The 22,239-nt window shown below is 42.2% G+C and overlaps 3 protein-coding genes across 5 annotated transcripts; 2 read left to right on the top strand and 1 right to left on the bottom strand.

Moving 5' to 3' along the window:
- The first annotated feature begins 2,188 nt into the window (after positions 1-2,188).
- On the top strand, positions 2,189-13,056 carry LOC109896580 (transmembrane 7 superfamily member 3). Its single transcript, XM_020490852.2, has 12 exons — positions 2,189-2,534; positions 4,148-4,302; positions 5,169-5,319; positions 5,846-5,966; positions 7,148-7,319; positions 7,455-7,632; positions 8,178-8,264; positions 8,699-8,779; positions 9,928-10,080; positions 10,225-10,322; positions 10,493-10,655; positions 10,769-13,056. Exons 1-12 carry the CDS (start codon positions 2,462-2,464, stop codon positions 11,020-11,022), a joined length of 1,686 nt encoding a protein of 561 aa, XP_020346441.1. The 5' UTR covers positions 2,189-2,461; the 3' UTR covers positions 11,023-13,056.
- Positions 13,057-13,242: 186 nt separating this feature from the next.
- LOC109896604 (FGFR1 oncogene partner 2 homolog) lies at positions 13,243-18,091 on the bottom strand. Of its 3 annotated transcripts, XM_031797137.1 has the most exons (7): positions 17,596-18,026; positions 17,331-17,465; positions 16,479-16,632; positions 16,237-16,354; positions 14,062-14,204; positions 13,836-13,949; positions 13,243-13,719 (listed from the first exon to the last, which is right to left on the bottom strand). In XM_031797137.1, the coding sequence occupies exons 3-7, from the start codon at positions 16,611-16,613 to the stop codon at positions 13,582-13,584; spliced, it is 648 nt and encodes a 215-aa protein (XP_031652997.1). In that variant the 5' UTR covers positions 16,614-16,632; positions 17,331-17,465; positions 17,596-18,026; the 3' UTR covers positions 13,243-13,581. The 3 variants fall into 3 exon arrangements, with proteins under 3 accessions (XP_031652997.1, XP_031652998.1, XP_031652999.1); XM_031797138.1 differs by lacking the exon at positions 17,331-17,465 and having other exon boundaries at positions 17,596-18,091; XM_031797139.1 differs by lacking the exons at positions 17,331-17,465; positions 17,596-18,026 and adding an exon at positions 16,909-17,314.
- LOC109896593 (mediator of RNA polymerase II transcription subunit 21) lies at positions 18,022-22,013 on the top strand. The gene is made up of 4 exons (XM_020490871.2): positions 18,022-18,150; positions 18,445-18,559; positions 19,149-19,249; positions 21,239-22,013. Exons 1-4 carry the CDS (start codon positions 18,109-18,111, stop codon positions 21,416-21,418), a joined length of 438 nt encoding a protein of 145 aa, XP_020346460.1. The 5' UTR covers positions 18,022-18,108; the 3' UTR covers positions 21,419-22,013.
- The last annotated feature ends 226 nt before the right edge of the window (positions 22,014-22,239 follow it).

A 22,239-nucleotide genomic window follows, 5' to 3' on the forward strand; every position in this document is an offset into this window, starting at 1 on the left:
CCAAACTTTTGAACGGTAGTGTATGTAGAGTTGAAGTCGGAAGTTTACATACATACACCTGAGCCAGTATTTGGTAGCATTGCCTTTAAATTGGTTAACATGGGTCAAAAATTTCAGGTAGCCTTCCACAAGCTTCCCACAATAAGTTGGGTGAATTTTGGCCCATTCCTCCTGGCAGAGCTGGTGTAACTGAGTCAGGTTTGTATAGGCCTCCAGGTTTGTAGGCCTTCTGCTCACAAATTTTCTATAGGATTGAGGTTAGGGCTTTGTGATGGCCACTCCAATACCTTGACTTTGTTGTCCTTCAGCCATTTTGCCACATCTGTGGAAGCATGCTTGGGGACATTGTATATTTGTAAGACCCATTTGTGACCAAGCTTTAACTTCCTGACTGATGTCTTGAGATGTTTCTTCAATATATCCACATAATTTTCCTACCTCATGATGCTATCTATTTTGTGAAGTGCACCAGTCCCTTCTGCAATTGTGCATCGCCCCATGTACCACCGGGTCACGGCTGGCTGCGACAGAGTCTGGGCTCAAACCCAGAGTTCAGGTGGCACACTGCGATACAGTGCCTTAGACAACTGCGCCACCCGGGAGGCCCAAACAGTTCTATTTTTGTTTCAGACCAGAGGACACTTCTTCAAAAAGTACGATCTTTGTCCCCATGTGCAGTTGCAAACCGTAGTCTGGCTTTATGGCGGTTTTGTAGCAGTGGCTTCTTTCTTGCTGAGCGGCCTTTCAGGTTATGTTGATATAGGACTTGTTTTACTGTGGATATAGATACTTTTGTACCTATTTCCTCCAGCATCTTCACAAGGTCCTTTGCTGTTGTTCTGGGAATGATTTGCACTTTTCGCACCAAAGTATGTTCATCTCTAGGAGACAGAACACGTCTCCTTCCTGAGCGGTATGATGGCTGCGTGGTCCCATGGTGTTTATACTTGCGTACTATTGTTTGTACAGATGAATGTGGTACCTTCAGGCGTTTGGAAATTGCTCCCAAGGATGAACCAGACTTGTGGAGGTCTACAATTTTTTTTTCTGAGGTCTTGAAATAATCTGTCTGTAAACAATTATTGGAAAGAGTATTTGTGTCATGCACAAAGTAGATGTCCTAACCGACTTGCCAAAACTAATGTTTATTAACAAGAAATTTGTGGAGTGGTTGAAAACAAGTTTTAATGACTCCAACCTCAGTATATGTAAACTTCCGACTTCAACCGTATATACACTACCGTTCAAATATCATTCCACTATGAAATTATGGGGTTTTGGGTGTAGGCCAAAATATCTACATTTAATCCATTTTAAATTCAGGCTGCAATACAACCAAATGTGTAAAAAGTCAAGGGGTGCGAATACTTTCTGAGGGCACTCTATCTGTTTTATAATTATTATTATGTTATTTTTTAAAATCAGATATTGTGCATTTTACCAACATTTTCACAAAATTGTCATTATCGTACAGTCCAAAAAGGTTATAAACCAATACATTTCTATTATTTTGTTCACATTTCTCGCCAAATGAAAAAAAAACAGAATTAAAAATAACACTGAAAATAAATTAAATTATAAAATAATTATAAAATTATATCAGACTTTTTTTCCCCAATTTGAGTGTTTTAGCGCTTTGGTAATGAGAAGGTCAAGTGAGGTAAAGTGGGTGATTGAGAATAAGAACCTCTCTCTGAAGGCATTTAAATTAATAAATTCATTTTACCTCAACTACTCCTCTGGATTATGCATCATAGGTTAATAAAACTAAATATGATAGTTTAATGTAAATGTCAACTTGTATTACATTTTTGATTTATGGACAAACTACAGCAACATATTTTGTGTTTTATTCAAATAAGATTGGTTTTTCTAAAGTAAAATTGTATACAATTTTGGACCTGAGAATTTTGTCTGGATCCATTTCAGGTAATGAGAATTGGGTATGAAAATGTACAAAATTCTTTCGAAAACTAAAAATGGATTTAAAATGTAAATTTTCCCCAAAACTATACATCTTAGTCCTTAGAATGATAGTTTATTTTTGCAGATGCATCATGGTTTTGTAACTGAATTTGCTAGAGATATGTTTAAAACTGGTTTCATGATAATCACCCAGTTGCTGTTTTGTTCAGTGATTTAATTAAATTTAAAATCAGTGTGAGGTTACAATCTCTGTGCTCTGGAACGCCCGCTAGGACTAGGGACTGGGACCTGCCCAGTTTGTTTTGACGTCTCCTGGGGAAAGGAAGTGGCTTGCAGCAGTTGACATTCGTAGTACGTTTGAGCGACCGGACGTGGTTGGAGTTGTTCCGCGGAAGCAACAACAGCAATTAAAACGAATTTGTAGCCACGCTATGTTGCACTGGCCTGTCGCAGGAAAGCCTTTATTGAATATCTCACCAAATGTATTGCAAGTGAATGTAGCAGACTAGGAAGTAGGATCGTGGGCCTGAAGAAAATGCCGTCCTCCTGGCTAATGTACATATTTGTATATGTCTTGGTCTGTGATGGAGTTGTAGCACAACTGGAAAGTAAGTCGTACTTTTAATCTTTTAAAATAAAATTGCCATTTGATGAACTTGTAGAACTTGTAGATTTACATCAAGGTTGCTGGCTGAAAGCCAATCATACATGAAGAAGATATATACGCTTTCTTTGAATCAGAGATATCAACTCCGCTAACTCAGTGAATTGTTAACCATTCCTATGTTTGGAGATGGTACCTATTGTTGCAGTTAGTCTTCACATTGAGGCTGGAGAAATATGAACCACTCTCAAATTCATAGATGGAACTGTGGATGCACGGGCTGACAGTCCATGACATGAACAAAGGTTAACTAGTTGTATTTTGAAATGGCATTGTTTGTTTTGCAAAGACTCAATTATCAACAAAATCAAACAATGGAGTAAAACATCCTTATTGTTTGGGTTATGATGAGGTGAAGACAGTTGTACTAGTTGCTGGAAAAGGGGAAGCATAACAGTATTCAATATGTCTTCAACAGTAAAATAGTTATGTGGAATTAGTCTGAGATTTCAAAATAGGCTATTATTGTTTATGGTAAAAACAGTTTTATCTTGCCCTCAATTTCATACCCAAGTTCTAAAGGCTATGTAAATGCTACACTAAATGGGATCAAATGCTGATTGTATACACCCACTCTTGCCATGCCAGTATGCACAGCATTCAAAAATACATATTTATCTCATGGAATCTAATTATTTTACTACTACATATAATTGTAATGTAGGGCTAATTACACTGCGAGTGAAATGGTCGCTAGTGAGGCATCTTCGGATTGGCCCTAGTGGACAGGTTGGATGCCATTGACATTTAATGCTTGTGAAAGCAGCAGGCATTAGGAATTGGCTGCTTACGTCCTCTTCCCCCCCTCCCCTTCCACAGCACATGTTAAATGAAAGGAAAAGAACCCAACATGGTAGTCATGCTTCTTTTTCAGTCTAACCTTTGTATCGGTCACGATGACAGACCGAGAGACCATAAAAGTAGACAGAAGGCTGCACAAAGGAAGGGGAGCAAGAGAGTAGAAAGTGAAAAAGCCATATGTAATACACAAGCAGTGAGAACATCCAGTTGCCTATTTGGAGATTAGCTAAGCAGTGTCGCAACAGTTACAATACAATAGTTGTGTTGTGTGAGGATCTGGCCTGCCTTGTTTTTGGTATATGTTGTGGATTGAAGGTGTCATTCTCAGATGTATTTACGATAGGCTCACATCCTGGATGATGTTGTCACAACCACAGGCACAACCACATAGTCACAGCACCTGTGCGAGATTTATCAGTGGGCCGTCAACGAAAATCAGAACAGCAGAACTGGAAAGACATTCACACTTACGGGTGAACCAACTCATAAAACATTTTAGAAAAAGGCTCAGTGCTGTTATCCTTGCAAGGTGAGGTATTGAAGACAGCGGTGTCAATATTTTTTAGCCCTACTTTTTCCCCAAAAAATGTATTATTAGTTCATCTCTTTCTCTGAGCAATTGTATTCGTATAAAATTATATTTCCAAATGTGTTGACTGTCAATCATTTTGGAAGCCCACTGTATATAAATGAACCTAGTAACAGGTTGTGGATAGCCTGGGATGAGAATGCTGTAACATATATTTCCTCTCTCAGATCGGGTGCTTTTCCTGTTCAACACCTTTCAGAATGTGAATGTGAATGAGAACGAGACAGTGCAGGCTGTGGTCTCCAGAATCCCCCTTGACGTGGCCTTTATCACCCTCCAGTTCCACACACAGCACAGCAATGCTACGCTGTCCTACACCAGGGTAAGACACTGGCTCACGCACAAACACACACGCTCACAGTAAAATAGATTTATGTAATAGTCTAATTCAGGTCAGTGTTCATTCATTCAATATGACCTATTACCCTATCAAACACGTACGAACAAACACACACACACATGATTGGCACTGATTGGTCCACTGACTTGTGGAGGGAAGTCAGATGATGTGGAACCAGGCTGGTTGCTCATCATGGGAGGAAGACGGGCATGAGGCAAGGGTAAGATGGATTGACCAATCCTGACCTTGGTCCCAGAGAGCCTAAGGGTTGGGTGAAGAAACAGTCGCCAATCACCCTATCACACACACCGTTTCTAGTGACCCACTTGCGACAGTGTCTTGTGAGATTTGTAGACACTCTGACTGAGTAGAGTTGTGATCATGTGTTAGACTGGTCACAAGCTCTTTGGTGCTGACGGAAAACTTTGAATGCCTTTCCCTATTACTACTGAAAACGCTTTCAACTAACTCAAAGTAGTCCTAACTCATGGTGAGAATAGGCTAAAGCAGTTAACATGCTCTGACTAGTGAAGTCAACAATGAAAACAGTCCCCAACTGTGAAGGGGAAAATGTACCAAACACAGCATAGACAGTTAATGAGTGTCATCTGGAAGTGAATATCACTACAAGTCATTCTTTCTCCACTGTCAAAACCATTTGGCAGGAAAAGCCTACAGCTAGGTGAAAAGAGGTGGTCAGCCGGGCGTCTGTGCACATGTCAGTAGTACTTTACATTACAGCACGGAATAAAGCAGTAATTTGGTGACTGATTTGGACGGATTAGGGCTGTGTTGTTGACTGACTATTTGAGTGATTTTCTGGTTGTCTGGTTGACTACTTTGGGCAGATGCCAGGGCTGGGCCTCTCTCTAACAGCAGTGGACTCGGGCCTTCTCTCACCCCTGATCCCCGGTCAGACCAAGCTTTCCTGGTTCCTGCTGGCCGCTGATGGTGACTCTGTGGCCGGCACTGGGGTCATCCTCCCCTACACCAGCTCTGGTATGTATGCCCTTCCATCTCCGCTTCCCAGAATAATCCACCAATTCCTCTACAGTTTTAGGTGGCCTCCCACTATCTGTCAAGGGGATGTATCTGTATGTTACCTTACATCACTGTTAGCATTCCAGGATATTTTACCTCTCACTACTCACCCTCAATCCACCACTGTTTTAACCACTCAATATACCATGTCAAAATAATAGCAAGAGTATCTAGTAGATATGAAGCCCGTTTCAAACAAACCCCAAAACAAAGAATGCCAGTTGGATTATTGAACAAAACAAATAGTTGACTGAGGACAAATTTCAAAGCTGTTTTGCCATCCACCAAACTGATTGTATCTGTGTAGAGTAATCTGCATTCTACAACTTCTCCACAGTCACCAGTAGGCCATCTGCATAGACCAATGGTACAAACTCTCAACAGTCTGCTACTACTGCTACTACTGCACTGTCAATGGACTTCAAGAAAAAACTTTTACTTTTGATTGGCTGGTTTTAATTATGTGTTTTCTCTCTCTCTGCAGACCCAGTCCCTGGAGCTTGTAATCTGGAGTTTGACCTGGACATTGACCCAAATATCTATCTCCACTACAACCTTTTTGAGACTACTATCCGCTTTGCACCTGCAAATATTGGATATTCAAGGTAACAACACACTAGAGGGTATATATATGAGCATCTTGTATGTAACCAAACAAATGTGAGGCAGGGCTCTCTGCATATGTTTTGGATTATATGTTTTAAAGTTAACCCTGGTGAAAAGCCAACAATTAGCCAAAGAAATAGTCCTGTGACTGAAAGACAATAATGCAATCTTATGAGTGCATTATGTGCTGTCCTACATTTGTGTGGCTTTCGTTGTGGTGGAAGCCGAGTAAGACATTTCCTAATGCCAAGGCTCTGGCTAGGAATGTGCTTTAGTAGAGCAAAGAGATTTACCCACAAGTGTTGAGGTACAGTGATTGGAACCCAACCTCTTCAGCATTTTGGGAGAGGGAAATCATTGATATTTTCTTATGTAAATAAAGAAAATACTTTGTTGCTATTAATCTGGCTATGGTGCAATAATCTGTTGACCAGGCTATGGGAAGTGCTGGCTCTCATTAAACGGACCGCAGAGCGGAAACACACACACACACACTTCTGTCAGGACCAAGCAGACTGCAGAGCGGAAACAAACACGCACAATCTTCCTGTTAAAATGTTACATTGGCCTGTGGTCTGTAGACTGAACTGTATCTAAATTTACCTGGAACAAAAATAAACTGATATTTTGAAAAGCAAAAGACCAGGGAGGTCTGGGGTGGTCTGTGGCAAAACATTTTTGCTGTTGTTGAATGAGACAAAAGTGATGGGGACACTTCTTTTGCGTAGTCTCTAAATTATAATAATATTTTTAAAGAAAGAGACTTGCATTTTCATATTGCTGTGTTTATTATTATTATTTGTAACAGCCCTTCTGAGCCATCTTATTTAATTGTGAAAAATACATGTTGAAATTTTTTTTGAATAAAAATCAACATTTCTGTTTTAAAGCTAGAATCGTTAATAGGTGAAAGTGCCATGTCCGTTTAGGATATTACAACAACGAAGAAGTTACTGTAAACAACCACTGTTTTTCTCATCTGACATCACTGCACATGCAGTGATAGAACAGCCAAATATGCAGTGCAATTTTTTTTTACCACGCTGCCACTCTTCTCTGTTGTCATCAACAAAACAATAACAAAGGCACTGGGGTGAACAGTTTCCCCAAATGCACATTCGTACTGTAAAGCAAACTTTCAGAATCCATTGTGAACTGACCTCTGTTGGCACCTCCTCAGGGGCTCCAATCCACCTGCCTGTGACACTGAAGTGGGTGAAAACACTCGCTGGCGCCTGAGGTACGACATCTACCAGTACTTCCTGCCTGAGAGCGACCTATCAGAGCAGAGCCTCATCACCAGCATCCAGAGTGTGGCCAATGTGCAGACCATGAGAGAGCATGGGAAAAGGGTGAGTTGATAATAGTGTGAATGTAGTGCAAAATGGGCATGTATAAAAATACAGATTGGGATTGTAGACTGTAAACTTGCTGGTTGTGGTGTAATGGTATGATGAGCTTTTCTCATTTTTTTTCTCTCCCTGTAGCTCATGACACTATCATCCAGTGATAAGACAGAGGTAGTGTTTAGCTCCATTCCGGGCCAGGGTGTCATCTACTCTGTCATAGTCAGAGACCCAGTGCTTAACACCTCTTCCTCGTATATCCCTGTCCACACCTACGCCTGCAGCTTCTCCTCCACCCTGGATGGCTGTGACACTCTGGGTAAGTGGGACAACCAGCACTGGGCCAAAGGGATCTTTTCGCAGGGAAACGTCAGTCAATATATGTCTATAATGGAGACATTTCCAAAGATATCTGACTATTCCTGTCTGAATTCCCGGGGCCTCATTCAATGAGACTTGTTGTTGAGTGGAACGAGAGCATAATGTCATTCTACACAGAAGACATTTACTATACTGCAATCGTTCTGGCTGAGACCTTGAGGGCTATTTCCGTGGAAATCTTATGAAATGCACCTTGAAGGACATCATGCATTTAAGACCAGGGAAGATCAACACCAGTCCCCTGGGAATATGTTGTCAGCTGATTTCAGCCTCTATTTTGATTAGTAACTGACTTATGAGCCCATATGTCAACTCTCGTCAACAGTAACAAACTGTAATGGAGCAATAAGCATTTTCAGAGCAGGAGAAAGAAGACAAACAGTTGACACAGGGTCTGCTAATCTTGTTAGACCAACAACAAGTTAGACCAACTATGGGGAAAGACAGAATGACTAAAGGTTGATGTACTTTCTTTTCTTCTAGGGAAGATATCCACAAGGATCTTCTTCACCATCGCTGGTTTAGCTGGCCTCTTCGTGTGCTTCTTTGGGCACCGCTTCTTCAAATGTGGTGAGTAGGTGGAAACAAGTGTTGACTTACCAAGTTTTCCACTACATCACTGGAAGATAAGTCTGGGAAGTCGAGGGCTTTTCCTCCCTATAGAACACCAGTAATAAATAGCCACTCCCAACTAGCTGTATCCCAGTTATTTATAGTTTGTGAAAGTCCAACTCTCATTTAAAGTTCATGCCAGCCAGCTAATGAAAATATGGCCTGGAGGTTAAAGGTCTTGTTGTAAACTGTTGCTCCCACATAATATGAAAAAGTAATGTGAAAGAAAAATAACAAATACTCTTCGCTGGTCGTTTTTAGTCCAGTAGCAGGTTTAATCTGAGTCTGGGAATCCAGCCCTAGATGTCATGCTAGAAAATAGTGTTTACTGTGTTGCTCTCCCAAATTAAACTTTCCTCCCTTGTTCCCCTCTCCATCTTCCTCTCTCTTAGAGCTATTCTGTATGGGCTTTGGCTTTGCAGCGTTTCTTTTTTTTGTCCTGATCACAAGAACTACAAAACTGGACTATGACAGTAAGTTTAAGTGATTTCAAATGAACACAAGAAGATTGTTGACCTTGTCAGCCAGGTTGATAAGGATATTAATTATGTAGTTTTTTCTATAGTAAACATTGGCTTCAGTTTATTTGGTCATATGCTTGTTCAGTTCTCTCTGTACTCCCTCTGTAGTTTTTAATTAGTCTCCAAAGCATACAGTATTTTGGAATGAAATTAGCCGTACAAACAGGCTTTGTGGCCAGACAAATTGCATTAATCATCACAGGTCTCTCATAAATGTGAATTAGATAGTCATGCCATATGAATATGATTTTCCCCAAAAATTATCCTATTTTCATTTGGAAAGCTCCAGTCAGTACCCCCTGAAAGCATGGAGGTTTTCTGTGATTCAATCAGGTCAGCTCAGTTGAAAGAAACTCCTGTTGGTCTCATTAACTGGGAAATGCAATCAGATTAGCCTGTGCTAAATCAGTACAGTTGTTACAGTATGGAGATAAGTGATGATATGGGACATGTGCCCCACATGCCATCTAAAAGGCAGAGCAAAATATGTCACGTATGCATTTTATGCTTATGTTACAGTTTGTCTATGTTGATTTGGAGAAACCTAGAATGGCTTGCATTGGTGTTCGTGCTCCCCATATGCAAGGTGATGTCAGTGTTGGCTTGTATGTGTTAGTCATAGAGGATGGCGGTGAGCGTATGAATTCAGAATTACACACTCGAACCCTAATGTGATTTGGTCAGTGGTGGAGCTGATGGAAGGATGTCAGATAACTTATCCAGGATGCAATGGGAAACTTCCCCAGTGCACAACACACAGTTCAGTTTGAAACAACACATTTCTCCATAGAACAAACATCTCACTGTAAAAGCACATGTTCCAGTAATTAAGTTGGCGCACGGGTTCCATCATGCTGAAGAGCACATGGTTTAGTGTAAAGACAATTTAAAGAATGTTAATCTATCTGTAGAGCAGTTGAGTTTAGAATTGATGGAGAAATTACTGGACTTGCTTTCATTTATTTGGGGTCAGTCTGAGTTGGACCCCCTGCCAGAAGCTCAGGTTATCATTCTTCTATGGCTCTATGAAAAATAAAGATATTTGTCCAACTCCCTCTCCGTCTGACCCTGACAGAAGTGTCTGTGTTTCCTCCCTGCAGTCCGCCTGACCCTGACAGCAGTGATTGGCGTAGTGGGGGGAGTTATCCTGGTGATGAGCTGGTGGCGCTTCGGCTCAGTTATGTCCTGTGTCATCGTCGTCGGTCTCGTGCTGGGGTTCCTCATCTCCTCCATTGTCTTCTTCACGCCTGTCGGTAAAATAACCCAAAAATACCTACATCAGATTATTTATTTGATTTACTAGTTCAAGCAGGATAATGCTCAATCAGATGAATGTTGTATGACACAGAAAGTATTGTAGTAACAACGTTGTAAAAACATTCTCATCACTTCCTCAGGTGACATACAGGTGTTCCGTTCGAATGTGGTGTTCTGGGTGACGTTCAGCTGCATCGTGGTGGTGGTACTGCTCTTCTTTGTCCGCTGGCCAAGAGAGGTAGATCCCTACCCCTCTGCACTTTCTTTACAGTGGCTGTCCAATTCAACGCCATAGTCCTCTCCCACTTTAAACTCAAGAAGGGCTTAGAACTTTCAAAGATTTGGGAGGACAAATGTGGAAATGGAGCCTCTGGGTAATATTGCTGTGTGGGTGTTATCTGTCTGCAGGGTAACATCACTATGTGTGGTGTAGCTGGAGCCTATGCTGTGGTGCTGGCTGTGAATGCTTACATATATACCAGCCTCTCCTACATCACCCTTAATATCCTCAAACGCTTCCTCAACGACAACTTCAGCAAGGCCTTTACTGATGTGCCTTTCCAGGACATTGGTGAGTAAAATCACTTCAGAGTTTTCTTTTATTTAACCTGCAGGCAGGCCATATGTTGGGCACCTGATTTTGACCTTTCAACCTAACATATTTTTGTCCTCTTGGTATTCCAGATTTCATCATGATCACAGTGTGGGTGGTTCTGGGTGTGTCTGGTATCGTGCTACAGCTCTACCGGGAACGCACACGGCCCTTCTTCCCCCCCAGCCCTTACCTCATGTGGCTGCAAGAGCGGGAGCGCCGCAAGACCAACGTTCTGGACCCAAGCCACCACACGTCCTCACTCCCTTCCCGTCTCCTCGCCCGTGCCCGACAGCTGACTGGCAGGAGAGAGTCCGCTGGCGAGCGCACACCCCTCCTCCTTTAAACCCACCCACTCAACTCAGACCCATTTTACCCAGCCAGGTAGACAGATTCACCCCACTAGGAGGGTGCTATCGTGCATGGGCTCTCTATCTACAGGGGAAGCACCATTGCGTTTGGAGTCTTTCTATTCCAGATTATGGATGTTTTGATTCCATTGATGATGGGAACAGTCCATTAAGGTATTATTTATATATGCTCTGGGAGGAACTTTGCCACAAAGTGCACACAGAGAATTTTCAAAGCATTATTTTTGAGAATGATTTGTTTCACTTCCTCAGTCCTGTGGTATTTGGCTGCATTTTCTTAGACGGTACTGAGGAAGCTGTTACCGCTGCCACATAATATTGTGCCAAAATAGTTGGGCACTCTCTCTCCTAGTACATCACAGTGCCTTTAAACAACTAGGGTTACAGCATACCAGTATGGGCAACATATGTGTTTTAGTACCACTGAATAGCACAAGAAAACGTTTGGAACCTTAAGATGGAGATGCATCATGCAGCCAGTCATTTTGAGGTGGCTTTGACAGCAACATTTGGTAGGTAGGTATTAATTTTGTGTAAAAGTAAGTATACTTTGTTTATCTTAATAACACTCAATGAAATTGGAGGGCATATGTCCCCCCAGTTTTAATGGGTATGACACCACTGTCGGAGTTCTGGGTATGCCCATTTAGGCTCCAATGGATGTAAATTGTTTTTAATGTTTTGTCAACATTTTCAAATGCAAACGGTCACTTTTACACCATGTTTTGTAAAACTGTATTTAGAGGCCACTTTTTTTCTTTGCTTTCTACAAATATGAACAATTACATTTTTAAGAAATATGAGAGCTGTTATATTGAAATGTGTTTTGGGGACCCTTTTTGTGAAACATAGTTGTTGAATCAAACACTATGAGGTATGGGTGGGAACTTGCAGCCTAAAATGTATCCTCTCTTGATTTCATGGACATAGCACTCTAAAATCATAAACCACAAGTGGTAGGTTTAGGTGGATCCTGAGCCCTTCAGTATTTCCTGAAGTGTTAAGCAGTAGCAGGAAGAGCAAACGACAAGTGCCACAGCCTCTATTTCTCTGTCAGGTGGCCTAACGCTTCATTAAAGTGGGCCTGCTGTTTATGTTCTCTCTTGCCAGCTTTCGTTTGGTAAAGCATTTCCTGTGTTTCCCCTATGACTTTTTTAGCAGTGGTGCAAGGGTAGCTGCATTGCTAGATATTGTAAGCACAATGTCCTGCCAGCTGTTCCCATAGACATCCAATCATTTGAGCCAATAACTATCCCTTTAAAAGCATGCCTCAATTTATTGCAGCGGTGGGCCACCACTAATTGAAACTAGGGGAAACACTGATTTTAAGGGAGTCCAATATGTCTTCTGGGACTTTTCTTTAGGTTCTTTCTCTCTCATTACCCACCCAGTATGTGCTTTGGTATGAAAAGCTGGCTTAAGGCATTAATGATGTGTACAAGGAGTTTGCCTGCAGAGTCACATGACATTGTTCATGGAATGTATTAATAAACCAAGTCAGTTTTTCCTCCAAATGTAATATTGAAGCTTGATTAAGTGGATAATTTGAGATTCTTTCCTCTTGTGCAAAACAAGGTATCCTCAGATGCAGTGTAATATCCCACCAGTGATTTTGTAAATCCTCACCATTTGCACACGACAGGATGTTGAATTAAAATGTATTGATCTTTTGATTATCACCTGACAGGATTTAGATTAGTGTCAAGGATGAAAGAATGAAATGCAAGTAGAAATGGCCATTTCTACTTTTCTCAGTTTCCAAACCAAAACACACAGGGGTGAGGCCGACATTGTAAAGTTATAGCCATTGTGTTGAAATGCCTCACTAGGAAATGCTTCTATGCACTAAGATTACTGATGAAGCTTTCTTAAAGGTTAAGGTTGCCTTTCAGTATTTTTCACTACAGCTCTTAGGTACTTACCTTGTCATGTTTTAAAATGGGCTGTTTGTCTGTGTTTCTGTTTTGTTGTGTGAGAAATGATTTGATAAATTGTTTTTCCTAAAAATCGCTTGTTCATTTCTCTGCTCCTCTGTTCCCAAAATGTGTCATCAGTTACATTGTAATGTATCATGTTGCAACCATTAGGTCCAATTTAGTCTACATACAGTAAGTTGTGCATTCAAACGAGTCCTGTTCACGCATACGGTATTTCCACCACTGGGTTTCAGCTGGAGGGCACTAGCCAAACTTTAACATGTTTCTTTCAAGTGTTTTATTGTCATTCAACAGCAGCACTTTCACTCATTCACACTTTAAAACCCCACAGGCTCATCAGATAGCACAATGCATGCCAACACAAAAACTGCATGACAGACTACACCGCTGGAGGATTTTCCCATTTGTCACAGAGGCTTCCTAATGTATACCTCCATTGTAGTGTGACAGGTGGGCGGCAGTATGACCTGGGGCTTCGTTCATTGTTGAGTGCCCTCTGGGAGTTTGTGGCTGTAGGTGATTGGGGGGCATGGGCTGTACAAGGGGAGGGGGGAGGGCATATATACACACACACTCCAAGCTAGTGCTGGTGTGGGCCTAACTCTTCCGGAGGCTGATGTCAGCACTGGTCAACAGGGCAGACAGGGATGTGCTATCCGAGGCCTCCTCTCTCGTCAGAACTAGGAAGGCCTCTCGACTGATCCCTAGCAGCTCACGAAGACCACTGTTCTCCAGCTGCCCAAAAAAAACATGCATACATTTTTAATAGTATGTTTGAAATAGTAGTACTGTTAGTACTCAGGCAATGCTTTTAGTAAACAGTGAGAATACAGACAACCTGTGTGACTCACCTCTAGTTGCTTAATCCTCTCCTCGTCTTCACACAACCTCCCCTCGTCCACTTCGATAGCCTTCCTCATCACCGTAGCCATCTCATTGATCTTGTCTATGTGTGCTTGCATTTCCTGCAGAGTCAAAATAGAAACTATATAAATATTTGCTTTGAACTTCCTCAATACAAGAGGAAAGGGTAGCTCCTGAGTATGATGTGACACTAGAAGAAGGTGGGTCACTTACAGTGGTGTGCTGCTCCTTTAATTGGGTCACGATGGCTGGGTCGTCCTTCTTACTGGCCATGAGGAGTCTGAAGACCTGCTCCCTGTATTTAGTCATGATGAGCTCTATGGCCGACTGGTGTTCCTCCAGGGATGTTCTCAACTCTGCAGGGAGAGAAGACATGGATACACACATTATACTCACACTTCTGTGGATTTATCCAGACAGGGTACTTTTTCAACTGGTAATATCCCTGTATTATCCACCTGGCCATGCTGCTGCTCCAGTTTCAACTTCCACTTGACTGTGCTGCTGCTCCAGTTTCAACTGTTCTGCCTTATTATTATTCGACCATGCTGGTCATTTATGAACATTTGAACATCTTGGCCATGTTCTGCTTATAATCTCCACCCGGCACAGCCAGAAGAGGACTGGCCACCCCCCATAGCCTGGTTCCTCTCTAGGTTTCTTCCTAGGTTTTGGCCTTTCTAGGGAGTTTTTCCTAGCCACCGTGCTTCTACACCTGCATTGCTTGCTGTTTGGGGTTTTAGGCTGGTTTTCTGTATAGCACTTTGAGATATTAGCTGATGTACGAAGGGCTATATAAATACATTTGATTTGATTTGATATTATGAAACCAATAAACAGAGTAGCTTAATACCAACATGCTTCAAGCAGACCACCATAGTCCCCGTGCCCAAGAACACAAAGGTAACCTGCCTAAATGACTACAGACCCGTGGCACTCACGTCCGTAGCCATGAAGTGCTTTGAAAGGCTGGTGATGGCTCACATCAACACCATTATCCCAGAAACCCTAGACCCACTCCAATTTGCATACCGCCCAAACAGATCTACAGATGATGCAATCTCTATTGCACTCCACACTGCCCTTTCCCACCTGGACAAAATGAACACCTATGTGAGAATGCTGTTCATTGACTACAACTCAGCCTTCAACACCATAGTACCCTCAAAGCTCATCACTAAGCTAAGGAACCTGGGACTAAACCCATCCCTCTGCAACTGGATCCTGGACTTCCTGACGGGCCACCCCCAGGTGGTGAGGGTAGGTAGCAACACATCTGCCACGCTGATCCTCAACACTGGAGCTCCCCAGGGGTGCGTGCTCAGTCTCCTGTACTCCCTGTTCACCAACGACTGCATGGCCAGGCACAACTCCAACACCATCATTAAGTTTGCTGACGACACAACATTGGTAGGCCTGATCACCGACAGCGACGAGACAGCCTATAGGGAGGTCAGAGACCTGAGACCTGGCAGGGTGGTGCCAGAATAACAACCTATCCCTCAACGTAACTAAGACTAAGGAGATGATTGTGGACTACAGGAAAAGGAGCACCGAGCACTTCCCCATTCTCATCGACAGGGCTGTAGTGGAGCAGGTTGAGATCTTCAAATTCCTTGGTGTCCACATCAACAACAAACTAGATTGGTCCAAAAACACCAAGACAGTCGTGAAGAAGGCACGACAAAGCCTACTCCCCCTCAGGAAACTAAAAAGATTTTGCATGGGTCCTCAGATCCTCAAAATGTTCTACAGCTGCAACATCGAGAGCATCCTGACCGATTGCATCACTGCCTGGTACGGCAATTGCTCGGCCTCCGACCGCAAGGCACTTCAAAGGGTAGTGCGTACAGCCCAGTACATCACTGGGGCAAAGCTGCCTGCCACCCAGGACCTCTACACCAGGCGGTGTCAGAGGAAGGCCCTGAAAATGGTCTAAGGCTATCTGCATTGTGTCCCACCACCCGCCAACCCCTCTTTTTACGCTACTGCTACTCTCTGTTCATTATATATGCATAGTCACTTTAACCATACCCACATGTACTTACTACCTCAGTGAGCCTGACTAACCGGTGCCTGTATATAGCCTCGCTACTGTTATTTTCAAATGTATTTTTTACTGTTGTTTTATTTCTTTACCTACCTACCTACCCCCACACACACACACACACACACACACACACACACACACACACACACACACACACACACACACACACACACACACACACACACACACACACACACTTTTTTTCTCTCCGCACTATTGGTTACAGCCTGTAAGTAAGCATTTCACTGTAAGGTGTTGTATTCGGTGCACGTGACAAATAAATTTTGATTTGAATTTGTTTTTCAGCTTATCGCACTCTCTCACACACACTGCGCTACCTTTGTTTTCCTGCTGTAGGTCACGGATCTGCCGGTTTTCCTGCTGGATGCCCATGACGAGACTGGAACGGGGCCGATGCCGGGCCACCTGGTTCAGCGACTCAATCTCCTCCTGATACTGCAAATAGATACATAGAACTCCAGTCAACTCAGCTCAACTCAACAAAGGTTGGTTAAAGGCAAGTGTGTACCCTTTCCAACACCAATCAAAAGAGCTGCACCACCAGTGACATTGGCATGACCTGTTTCATGGCCTCCACCCTCTTGTTAAGGGACGTTGTCTGTTCGATAAGTACCTCCGCTGCATTGTCATGGTTGCGGAGTCTTTCCACCAGCGACTTGGCGTCTGACAATACATTTTCTAATGAACACGTCATCCCTGTTTGAAAAGGTACACTGGAAGGAAAATAAATAAGGTTAAGATGTCACTCCAAAGCCTCACCAAACATGAATACATCATTACATTTCTCCCCCTTCTCCCTAGAATGTGCACTTGCTCACTGCCCCTCAAGGATTTGAAAGCATTGAATTGGTATAAGAATGTGCTAGACTAGAAGGAGATCCAACCATATTTATCAAATCAGTCCTAAAGTAACTTAGAGGAAGACTTAAGATCTAAGGCAAAGTTACTCATCATGCAAGGCTACATCTTGTCATCCATTACATAAATACCTGACTCAGATCTTGGCACATAGGTCCTGAGCTTGTCAAAATGCATGGACTAAAATTCTGACAGAGTCACCATATCCAAACAATACTAAACATCATAATCTGATCCCTCATTCATGTACCTTTACTGCCTAAGTAGCTAGCTAACTCGTATCTCCCGGTCAGCAGGGGCGTATTCATTACGTAAACCGTTACCCTTTAAGAACCAAACGGAAGCTAACAAAGAAAAACGAGAGTTTCTACTGGACAAGTTAAGGTATGTCCTGCCCCGTTTGCTTCCGTTTAGGAAACGTTTTACAATAGAATCGGCGTAATGAATACGCCCCTGGTACAGCTAACCTTCAGAGTTTGTCTCTGACCAGTGGACATCAGAAGGATGTTTGCTAAATATTCGAACAGAGTACTTTAGCTAGCTGATAACCTACCTTTCCTTCCAAGCACGCTTAATCGGAATGGTGTAGTTGGGAAGTTGTCAGTCAGATATTAGCTAGCTATCGTTACAGCTAGCGGATCAACAAGGTTAGCTATTTAAATGCTACGGAAATCAGGTGAATCGGTCACTGAAAATACAAGCAAACAAAAGCTGAAAGAGTCTAATGTTGGCATTGTATTTAATTGAAATTTGATATACTTAGCTGTCATAAGAAAAGTGAAATTACACATAAAACAAACCAATACTCGTAGATTTACCTTAGCGATAAACTCCTTAGCCAAGCGGTACACTTCCTGTTGTTACTGCTGCAGTCTGGGAAATGTATGGGCACGTTCTTCAGATCAGAAGCGCTGCGCTACAGTCAAACTGGATAGCATCGCCTCCTATATTCCAGTTAGAATAAGTAGGTCTATCAGACACTTTTCCCCATTCGGATACTGATTTCATTATATACATTATATAGTTAAATAGAGGTTTACATAAATACATGTATATTGATGAAATCCAAGTATATATACATATATATCCTTGGATTTCCGGACAGACAAGACGTTTCTTAGCGTGTTGTTGCCATCCGCAGGTTGGAGTAAACAACGAACAGTGAAATAAAATCAAAGAAAAGAAAACTGTGAAAGGAGATCAGATATGTTGTGTGTGTGTGTATATATATATATATATAACAGTTGTGTACTCCAACCTGCGGATGGCAACAACCCGCTAAGAAACGTCTTGTCTGTCCGGAAATCCAAGGAGAAGGAGAAACAACAAAGATGGCGGACAGGCTAACGCAACTTCAAGATGCAGTCAATTCTGTATGATTCATTTTTCATTTAGCTATTAGTACACCCCACAATTGTTTTTCTTGCTCAGCAAATTGTCATGTCACGTTTAGATTGACTGATTTAGTATTTGGAAGCGGACTAGGCTGAATAATGACAGCTAGCTAGTTGGCTAAGTCATCTTTTATTGGTTCTCGGTTGCAAGGTTTGCTGATTTAATTTTAGCGACCTAACAAATAATCGCGTTATTTCATGTCTTATGATTGTGTTAAATCAATATTCTCTAGTGACAATATGTTCATGACATGTGTTTTTGATGTCCTTCAGCTTGCTGATCAGTTTTGCAACGCAATCGGGGTGCTGCAGCAGTGTGCGCCGCCAGCTTCGTTCAGCAACATACAGACAGCAATCAACAAGGACCAGCCATCGAACCCCACTGAGGGTAAGGATCTGTCAGATGTTAGATCCAAGTGGGATACCACCGTTTGCTACAATTGACATGTTATTTGTCACATGCGCCGAATACAACAGGTGTAGACCTTACAGTGAAATACTTACAAGCCCTTAACCAACAATGCACTGGTGTCAGAAGTGGGTTGTACTCCACAGAAATGGAATCCGTGATTCTATTTTTATGATGTACTTTCCTGTGATGCTGTTGGAGGTAAGGACGGACATAGGAAGGCACTTGAAAGAAAGTTGGAGTGCTTCCAGTTCTGAGGGGTTTGTATAGGGAACCTAGCCAATGTAAGTCTGTTACAACCTTCCCCAAGTTGGAATAGTGGTCAGTGTGTTTGCCTTAGGACAGGGTGACCCAATTTCAAGACACACCCTTGCCATTCACTTACATTGTTAGCCACTAGCAAAGTGAGTAATTTGACACTTTGCTGATACAAATTTTATCTCATGTTGCACAAATATATTACAATTTGTCAGAAATCATGACATTGACCGGACAGCGCTATATGCATATGAAAAGTTTACGGATTACACCTTTTAATTTGAAATGGGGTCGTTTTTTCTTTCCCTAGAGTATGCCCAACTATTTGCTGCACTGATTGCCCGGACAGCTAAGGATGTGGACGTGCTGATTGACTCACTGCCTAGTGAGGAGTCCACGGCAGCTCTACAGGTATGGAGGCTGAATTTACTCAACAGGAGTGGAACACAACCAACTAGAGTGCCATTCCCATGTTGAAAATTATTGTAGTACATTCTTTCAAATGAAAGCGATAGTTCACTTCTAATTCTGTATTGCTATACTCTTACTTTGGAAATAGCGTGTGGGGCCTGGGGAGGATTGGCTGGAATCTGTAACTACTTCGGTTGCAATCCAAGTCAGACTTGTAAGTGGCTATCATTAGCATTGGTTGCCATTGGAGGTCGACCGATTAATTGGAATGGCCGATTAAATTAGGAACGATTTCAAGTTTTCATAACAATCGGAAATCGGTATTTTGGACACCGATTTGGCCATTTTTGTTTTTACACCTTTATTTATCCTTTATTTAACTAGGCAAGTCAGTTAAGAAAACATTCTTATTTTCAATGACGGCCTAGGAACGGTGGGTTAACTGCCTTGTTCAGGGGCAGAATGACAGATTTTTACCTCGTCAGTTTGGGGGATTCAATCTTGCAACCTTACAGTTAACTAGTCCAACGCTCTAACCACCTGATTACATTGCACTCCACGAGGAGACTGCCTGTAATGCGAATGCAGTAAGAAGCCAAGGTAAGTGGCTAGATAGCATTACATTTATCTTATAAAAAACAATCAATCAATCATAATCACTAGTTAACTACACATGGTTGATGATATTACTAGTTTCTCTAGCATGTCCTGCGTTGCATATAATCGAAAAAGGACGGTCTTGCTCCAATGTGTACCTAACCATAAACATCAATGCCTTTCTTAAAATCAATACACAAGTATATATTTTTTAAACCTGTATATTTAGTTAATATTGCCTGCTAACCTGGCTCGTTGGAACTCTGTGAAGACTATTTCTTCCTAACAAAGACAGCCAACTTCGCCAAACGGGGGATGATTTAACAAAAGCGCATTTGTGAAAAAAGCACTAGCGTTGCACGACTGTACCTAACCATAAACATGCCTTTCTTAAAATCAATACACAGAAGTATTAATTTTTAAACCTGCATATTTTGCTAAAAGAAATCCAGGTTAGGAGGCAATATTAACCAGGTGAAATTGTGTCACTTCTCTTGCACACAGAGTCAGTGTATAGGCAACAGTTTGGGCCGTCTAATTTGCCAGACCTTTACGTAATTATGACATAACATTGAATGTTGTGCAATGTAACAGGAATATTAAGACTAATGCCACCCGTTAGATAAAATACGGAACGGTTCCGTATTTCACTGAAAGAATAAACGTCTTGTTTTCGAGATGATAGTTTCCGGAATCGACCATATTAATGACCTATTTCTGTGTGTTATTATGTTATAATTAATTATATGATTTGATAGAGCAGTCTGATTGAGCGATGGTAGGTACCAGCAGGCTCGTAAGCATTCATTCAAACAGCACTTTCATGCGTTTTGCCAGCAGCCCATCGCTGTGCTTCAAGTATTGAGCTGTTTATGACTTCAAGCCTATCAACTCCCCAGATTAGGCTGGTGTAACTGATGTGAAATGGCTAGCTAGTTAGCTGGGTGCGCGCTAATAGCGTTTCAAACGTCACTCGCTCTGAGACTTGGAGTGGTTGTTCTCCTTGCTCTGCAAGGGCCACGGCTTTTGTGGAGCGATGGGTAGCACGGCTTCGAGGGTTGCTGTTGTTGATGTGTTCCTGGTTCGAGCCCAGGTAGGGTCCTCCAATAATCTGTATCGGCGTTGAAAAATCATAATCGGTCGACCCCTGCCCCGGACATACAAACAAATAGCTTTGGTAAATCACCTTATAAGAAGTGTAGGTGGGAATATTGACTCTCCACTCTCACTTTGGCACACATTACTTCAATGAGTTCACACCTAAATAACTGCTCAAATAACTGCAATTTCTATGCATTTTGTATGGAGATTTGATCAACTTTCTTTGCTTCCTCTTTTTCCCCTCACCCCCTCTCTCACCTTTCTTATCTTACTCCCTGCCCCTCTCCCTAGGCGGCCAGTCTGCGGCAGTTGGAGGAGGAGAATCATGATGCAGCGGCACGTCTCGAAGAGGTGGTATACCGAGGGGACTTGCTACTGGAGAAGATCCAAAGCGCCCTGGCTGATATTGCCCAGTCACAACTTCGTACTCGCAGTGGAGGGCCCAACCAGACCACACTGCCTGAATCATGACCCCACACAACATGGAGCAAAGACATTCTCACATCACATCACTTTCTCACATAAACACACCAGAGGGTGCAAATGTGTGCAGGAAATCAAATAAAGAGCCCACCTGAACAGCTGACCTCTCAAGGAGGTGAATCTATGGAAAATACTTTTTGCAATATGTGATGGGACATTGGGAAGTTGGTGCTTGGGGAATTCAGTGAGGCCATGAACCCACATGTTACTTTACACAAGGACCTTGAGTTCTGCCCTGAAAGGAACTGTTTACTCTGTCCTTTTCTTAGCACACTCTATTTTGGATTAAACAGCACTGCTCCGGCGTCAACATCTGCTGTCATTTTCTTAACCCTGGTTATTTTGAGGATGCTAGTTAAGGGTCTGCTGACTGCTGTTGGTAGACATTTTTGTACATACTGAAAGAAACTGGTAAAAATAACTATCCTAAATTGATAGAAGCCCATTATACATGCTGCATGCCAGAAAATAATAATGCTTTACATGCAAGCCCTGTTGTGTTTTAGAAAGTCATGTTTTGTATTTTATACCAATGTTTTTATTAACTGTTTATTTCAAGGCATAAATGCCATTTTAAAATTAAGTCAAGTGTTTGCATTTTATGTGGAATGTTAGTGCTGCACATTTTGATAAGCAACACAAGACAAACCTTGGCCCCACAGAAAGACGGCTTTCAGAATGCCCCTATTTTATTAAGTCTTATATACTGAGTGGATTCGATTAAGCTGGCCGGGTTCACCCGGGCTATGGCCCATCACGTGACTGGGCGAACTCAGTGAGGGAGGCGCACCCTGCTCAAATCGAACGGT

The sequence above is a fragment of the Oncorhynchus kisutch genome, linkage group LG19, assembly GCF_002021735.2.
Source record: "Oncorhynchus kisutch isolate 150728-3 linkage group LG19, Okis_V2, whole genome shotgun sequence".
Classification (NCBI taxonomy): Eukaryota; Metazoa; Chordata; class Actinopteri; order Salmoniformes; family Salmonidae; genus Oncorhynchus; species Oncorhynchus kisutch.